The following is a 7005-nucleotide window of genomic DNA, read 5'->3' as shown; positions in this document are numbered from 1 at the left end:
CTTCCTCCACACACACCCGGCCAGGGACTTCTTTGCAAATTCAAAAAAAATTACATTAAGGTCCTGTCGCCCGTTGCTTGGGCGACAGGACCCCTATCGCCCGCCCCAGGGGCGACCAGGGGTTATTTTCGAATTTTTTCAAAACGGACATATATTTTTGAAATTTTTATTTTTTTAAATATAAAAAAGAAAAAGACGCCGAAGTTGTCGGCCCAATCTCCTCCCCTTTTTAACCCCCCAACCCGCAGCAAACCGAAACCTGAGTCCGCCGCCTCGTGTTCGTCTTTCCACCAAATCCCCGAATCAGGTTTTGGAAACCCTAGAAACTTGAATGGAGCTCATTTCCAACCTAAAGCAGGCAGATGGGAGCAGCGTTGGTGAGTTCATGCGCGAGGATGTGAGTTCCTCCTGTATCTCCAGGCACGGGGACATCCTCAGATTGGACGACCGTCCGTTCTACTGTGATGAACTGCACAGGTCCGGTTTATTGGCGTGGCTTAAAGAATTGAAGGGTGTCACTGTCGATCTTCCTACTATGCCACCGTTGTATATAATCCACCACCGAGGTATGAGTTTGCTTGACGTTCTTTGGGTTAGGGGTCTGATCTATCAATTTTACTGGAAATTTTATTTCTGGATCCGCTAAGATTCACCTGGGTGCTTTAGTTTCGCCTTCCTTCACTCGATTAAGGCCGATCTCGAGCGTCTTCTCTATCTCCGGCGAGCTCGAGGGAGGTTTTAGGATTAGGGTTCGGTAAGAGGGTTAAGGCCCTGATTTCCCATTTTTTGTTGCGCTTGGTTGTTCTTGTTGTGTTGTGTGGCCCGCATTATCGGTAAATCTGCCGTTTAATTAAATAACCTATCTCGTGTTTTTTCGTTCTATAGTTTGGGGGTGCTTCTTGTTCCTATGATAAGCTGATCTGATTAATTAATATTTCTGGGTTAACCACGTGTTAAGATCTTCTTGAGAAAGGATGGGGATGGCAAAGGCTGCTTCCCTACCGTGGCAGTGTTGATTGGACCGTCTATAAGGGATATCTTAAGGAGTATTGTAGCCAAAACGATGGTGAAGTCACAGCTCTTTGTGTCAATAACAAGCCGTACGAAGATAAGAGCTTTTTAGCCGAAATGCTGGATTTGGCGTTGCCTCTGATTATGATACACTGCTTTTTGCAGCCAATCTGGTACTGTCCTGCTTCTGCAAAACAAAACTCTGCTTAATTGATTTATGATTCAGTTGCTCATTATCTTGTGCTGATGCAAAACAATCAATTCTTTTTAGAGTGTTGAGGCTGAGATCAACTTTCGTCTTTGCTTTCATGACGAACTCACTGATGATGAGATGAAGCTGAGCCATCAGATCCAGGATCGTGCAAACCATGTGATTCAATCACCTGGTGAATATTGTGCTGCAACAGCAGCCGCTGCCTTGGTGGTAAGGCTGTTGCATACTGGATCAAACTGTGGCTTACCTAATTTCTACCGATTATTATTTGTCGTTTGTTAACTTTTTGCCACCAATTTTGAAGTGTATTGTGAAGGAGACTGAGCTACTGTTTGAGCTGCTGTTATCTGATGATGATGTTGAAACCACTGAAATGACCGCTTTGAGCAAACAGGTTAGGCAGACTGCCTTAGAACTTATCCTCTGCAGAGGCCCTGAATCTGCTGCTGTTGCTGGCGCGATGGTGGTATGTTCCCTCAACATCTTGATTAATTTCTGCGGTATTTATTCCTTTTGTGCTGACAGGCATCTTGTCACCAATTACAAAACAATTTTTTACAGGGTTTGGCGAAGGAGGCTAAGATTATGCGGTATCTGCTGAGTCGAGTGGATCGTCGTGTGTACATGGACTATTCTGTGTGTGCTTTGATCCGTAAACACACTGCAGAAGCTTTGACCAAGTTTGTAACGGAATTTGCTTGTAAAAGTCCTAGTAATGGTGATGTGAAAGCATCTACCAAATCAGAGAAGCCTGGGTATGGTCATAATAGTTCAGTTTTCTTCGAAATTACTGTGGCACCAAATTAGTAATATTTGAATTTGAAGTTCTCTACTGTTGGTAGGTTCAGCATTGTTGGGGATCTGAAGTGTGAAGAATCTGATTCAACTGATCACTCGAATAAGGGTGTGAACAAATGCTGTGAAATTGGCAGTATGGCCAAGGTAGAGGTGTAAAATAAAACTGCACCACTATCTTTCATGATACATTCCATGATACATTTTGTTTTTCTTGTGTGGATCTCCTTACTGGCATGCATTTTTTTTTCTCAGTTGAAGGATGATGAGCTTGAAGGGGAGGCCTCTACGATGAGCTTGAAGGGGAAGCCTCTACAGACATCTGAGACATGGAAGGTGAGTGATTAAATTGAGAGACAGATGAGCCTGTTTTCAGATTCATCCTGCATCTGCAGTGCCTTGTGGTTTCGAAATGAAACAGTAGAAGTTACAAACTGAAATGCAGGTTTCTTGTCACGAGTGTATTGTGCCAATTCCCTATTTGCCATTTTAAAAGAATTGCAATCCCTATTTCCGTGTGGTTTAGTTAATCATACTAGAAGTTGCAACACTTTTCAATTATATGCTTATAACAGAAAATGTTTTTGTTTAATAATGGTGTACTTCTCTTGCATTATCATGAGTGTACTGTCTTCATCCCTGACATATCATGGCAATTTATCTGCAGTAATGGTCAACTGGTTGTGTGGCTTATTTTGGGCTTAAGTTGGGCTACGGTTAAACTAGTAGGTCAGTTGTTGCTGTGCTTTCAGATCATGTTATCGGAAGTACTTTCAATACTTTTGGTACTGCATGTTTCCTTGGTTTATGATGTGAAATTTGTACTTGTTTTTATCTACTCATGCTGTATTTGCCTAGTTGGTTAATGGTCATTTTTTTTCCATAACTAGCTGGTTGCCCTTGTGTTGCTACAGATTAATCACATCTGGGTACAAAACATTTCAATTTTTGCTTATCTGTACGCTAGCTGCATGTTTAGTTTTGCAAATTGCACCCATAGCTGACGAGCATTACATGATCTTGCTCTCTCAAAGCTCTCAAAGAGAAACTTCATCTCAAATATATCAAACCTCTATCAAACACCTTCGTGCAACAGCTGTGACGGCAACACCTGTAACTTTGAAGGCTTGAGGAAGCGGAGTTCTGTTCCTTTAGAGCGACTATAATAAAGCCCACAGCAGCCTGGCGAGGGGTGAGCGCAGAACTTGGGTCACGTTGGGGTCACGTTGGGCGCGGCTCTCGGCTCGGGGAGACGGGGACTTTGGGTGGTGACCAGTGACCACACGAACGAACGCACAGCACAGGAGCAAGGACTGAGTGGCCATGGCAGTGTCACGTCTCGGGCCGCCAGTGGCTGATTAGGTCCGCTTAGTGTTGTGTGGGCTTGTGTCAGCTCTGCTTATCGGCCCATGTTGGCCTTGTAATAGAACGGCCCGTGTTGGCCCTGTAATGAACGGTATAAAGACAGCCTGGTGTTGGCCGAGGAAGGAGAGGCAGTAACAGAATCCAGAACAACTTCCCGTTCTGTTCTTCGTTCTGTTGTTCTTCGTTCTTCTTCTCGCTTTCTTCCCTTTCTCCGGCTCTGTTCTTCTCGATTTGCCTCTTTATCGAGTCTATTCTCCTTGGGTTCGTAACAGGCAGAGGCTCGGCAACTTCAAGGTGCGCAAGGCTTCATTACCAGTACTCTAGCTCGTCTTCTTCTTGTTCATCCTTGGGTTCTGCTTTGCTTGAGATCCGTTGCGGAGAGAAGAGCATATGGCCGTGCTCGATCGATCCGGCCTTGTTCTTCGAGGACTCCACACCGTTTAGTAGATTGTTTTGGTAGAGAGGAAATTGTTCATCCTTGGGTTCTGCTTTGCTTGAGATCCGTTGCGGAGAGAAGAGCATATGGCCGTGCTCGATCGATCCGGCCTTGTTCTTCGAGGACTCCGCACCGTTTAGTAGATTGTTTTGGTAGAGAGGAAATAAACGGACCGGAGGAAGAAGAAATAGGAGCATCTCTTGCGTGATACTCCAGCCGTTCCAACTTTCAAGGATCTCGGAGAGTCGAATCATTTTAAAGTTTGATCAAAATTATAAAAAAATAAAAAAAATTATGATATTAAATAGGTGCACTATGAAAATATATAGCTAACAAAGAATCTAATGATACTTAATTAGTATTATAAATGTTATTATTTTGTCATATAAATTTGGTCAAATTTGAAAAACTTTGACTCTTCAAGATTCTTGGAATGACTTATAATTTGGAACGGAGGGAGTACTAGCTAGCTGTGTTTAGATGGTGAAGAAGTTCGGATTTTGGCACTGGAGCACATTTCGTTATTATTTGATAATTAATGTCCAATTATAGACTAATTAGACTTAAAAAATTAATCTCGTGCTAATCAGTTAGACTTTATAATTAATTATTTTCTTCAACTATATTTAATGTTTCATGCATGTGTCCGAAAATTTGATGTGACAGGTACTGTGTAAACTTTTTTTTGAGAAACAGGAACTACGTGTGCCGTTTTGAGCTTCAACGAGCAGGATCTGTGGTGCATGATATAACATGAGAATATATATCGTTGTTACTTGTGTGAGTAAACTGAGATTCAAGCCACTGTTCGTCTAATTATCTTGTTTTTTCCCCTATAGAAGGTGATGATGCTATTAGTTAGTACTGCATGGCTCTTCATCTGGGCAACACGGTGAACTTATACGTACCCTGCCACTAGTTAAAGGCGCTGTTGAGCAATTTAACAAAAAAAAATATAAAATAAAAGAGGGAAATTTACAACAGGGCATGCATTCGTAGTTCTTGTATATGCTGTACGACGCTAGAAAAAAATTGCTAAAGATAATAGGTGGTGTGACCTGCAGCAAAGAAATTTGTGTGTTACAGCAAAGAAAACACATGTTATTAGTCTCCTGCTGCTAATTTCTTGAAAGAGCAGTGTCCTCTACCAAAATTTCCCAACAAAAAAGACTTTATTTACCAAATCTGTCAGATTCCTATACGTTTGATTGTGCTTTATCATATAATAAAAATCTATTGGCGGATAACTGACACTCCCAAAAAGAAAACTCATCGCCATCACATGATGTTGTTTGCTGAGACAAAATGCCATCATTAATTATTTTTCCCATCCGATGTACCACTATATAAAACGCAGCCGAGAAAATGTAATCGCGTGTAGACATAATGCAAATGAACAAGCAACCAAAAAACCATTTCATTGATATGAGTGTTTGTTATTTATACAAGATAGAGGGGTGCCATGAACGGGCATCACTCTGCATGCACGCACACAGTAACCGCCCCTTCAAGGGACGCGCCGATTCAGCCACGGAGGGGTGTGACTTGATTAAGGGATGAGATCACCCCCTTAATTATTTACAACACTCCTCCTTGATCGAATCCGTCTTTGATCAATGGACTTGTATTATTCCTCAAAAACTCTGTAGGAAACAAGAGGAATATTTCCTTCTGCTGATTACTCCACTAACTCAACAACTTCAATAAAGCAATCTATGCCCCTTCGTAGGAAAAAAGAGGAATATTTCCTTCTGATGATTACTCCACTAACTCAACAACTTCAATAAAGCAATCTATGCCCCTTCGTATTTTCATAATAACCTCTGTGGAGAAAACTAGAAATACTGACATATACTTATGTTAACATTGCCCACCAGGGTTCGAGTTCTTGACTCAAAATTGGTGCTCGCTTTTTCCTGGATTTATTCTAGGATTTAACCGGCGCTATTCTTTCAGTGGTAGGTGATGTGCCCGTCGATAGAGATGTGTCAGTGGTGACTTTGTCAATCTCGAGGATCAGCCGGTTCAGTCTCTCGGAGGTGCTCATAGGGGTAGGGTTTCGTGCGTGTATTCATAGGGGTGAGTATGTGTGCGCGCGTTTGTGAGCGTCTGCGTCTGTATTGTGTTTCTAAAAAAACATTGCCTTATTAAAAATTTTATATAAGAAAACCCGATGGAAAAAAACTCATAAAAGAAAAGAGTACATTGTGATGATCTTAACAAGGTATACTACATGGGGTATCTCCCCCCTGAATCTTGCAAAACCCAAAGCCTCCTCATACCAATCTCTCGAACACATTTCTCAAATATTGAGGCAGGTAAGGACTTAGTGAACAAATCAGCAAGATTATCACAAGACTTCGTTTGTAAGATGTTTATCTCACCACTCGGTTGGAGTTCGTTTGCAAGATGTTTATCTCACAACAAGACTTCATTTGCAAGATGTTTTTCTCACCACTCTGTTGGAGTTCGCGAGGATAAAACAAGTTAGGAGCAATATGCTTAGTGATGTTGCTCTTGATGCCACCTGTTTGCATCTGAGTAACACAAGCAACATTGTCCTCATAGATAATGGTAGGTGATTCCATAGAACCCATACCACATGACTGCTATATATGACTGCTATATGTGGTTAATTATTCTGCGAAGCCAAACACATTCACATGATGCTTCATAAAGTGCAATTATCTCAAAATGATTTGTGGAAATTTCCATCAATGTCTATTTAGACGATTTCCAAGAAATGGCAGTTCTAGCATGTAAGAAAACGAATCATGTCTGCGATCTGTCATTATGGGGACCAGACAAATAGCCAACATCACTGTATCCAACTAACGTAGGATCTTGGTTTTTTTGATAGAACAAACCCAAGTCCTTAATGCCATTTAGGTACCCGAGGATTTGCTTTCCTCCTACCCAATGCCGTTTTGTCGGAGCAGCACTATGTCTTGCAAGTAAACTCACCGCGAAAACAATATCAAGCATGGTGCTATTTGCGAGATATATATAAGTGCTCCAATGAGGCTGAGATATGGTAATTCAGAGCCTAGTACCTCTTTTCCCTCGTCCCGTGGTCGAAAAACATCTTTTCGGGATCAATAGATCTTACAACCATGGGAGTCTTGGCTGGATATGACTTATCCATATTAAATTTCTCCAATATTTTTTTGGATATATGTAGACT

General features: G+C 41.6%; 1 protein-coding gene across 10 annotated transcripts; it reads left to right on the top strand.

The window, feature by feature from the left end:
- Positions 1–221: 221 nt before the first annotated feature.
- Positions 222–3552, top strand: LOC120709473. 10 transcript variants are annotated; one of them, XR_005689696.1, is made up of 9 exons: positions 225–566; positions 959–1184; positions 1283–1435; positions 1530–1691; positions 1787–1980; positions 2068–2173; positions 2276–2356; positions 2688–2749; positions 3117–3552. XR_005689696.1 is itself a non-coding variant. In XM_039995140.1 (8 exons), the coding sequence occupies exons 3-8, from the start codon at positions 1343–1345 to the stop codon at positions 3120–3122; spliced, it is 642 nt and encodes a 213-aa protein (XP_039851074.1). In that variant the 5' UTR covers positions 225–566; positions 959–1184; positions 1283–1342; the 3' UTR covers positions 3123–3552. The 10 variants fall into 10 exon arrangements, 9 of the variants coding, with proteins under 9 accessions (XP_039851123.1, XP_039851074.1, XP_039851091.1 ...); XM_039995140.1 differs by lacking the exon at positions 2688–2749; XM_039995157.1 differs by lacking the exon at positions 3117–3552 and having other exon boundaries at positions 2688–2974.
- Positions 3553–7005: the final 3453 nt, after the last annotated feature.

This window comes from Panicum virgatum, chromosome 1K (assembly GCF_016808335.1).
Source record: "Panicum virgatum strain AP13 chromosome 1K, P.virgatum_v5, whole genome shotgun sequence".
Taxonomy (NCBI): Eukaryota; Viridiplantae; Streptophyta; class Magnoliopsida; order Poales; family Poaceae; genus Panicum; species Panicum virgatum.
Note: the sequence above shows the minus strand (reverse complement) of the source record. Positions and strands in the feature narration are given on the sequence as shown.

Coding starts and splice junctions, on each gene's coding strand:
- LOC120709473 (XM_039995128.1), top strand. CDS start 1,343: ATGAAGCTGAGCCATCAGATCCAGGATCGTGCAAACCATGTGATTCAA. Junction 1,436..1,529: donor CAGCAGCCGCTGCCTTGGTG/GTAAGGCTGTTG, acceptor CCAATTTTGAAG/TGTATTGTGAAGGAGACTGA. Junction 1,981..2,067: donor ACCAAATCAGAGAAGCCTGG/GTATGGTCATAA, acceptor TACTGTTGGTAG/GTTCAGCATTGTTGGGGATC.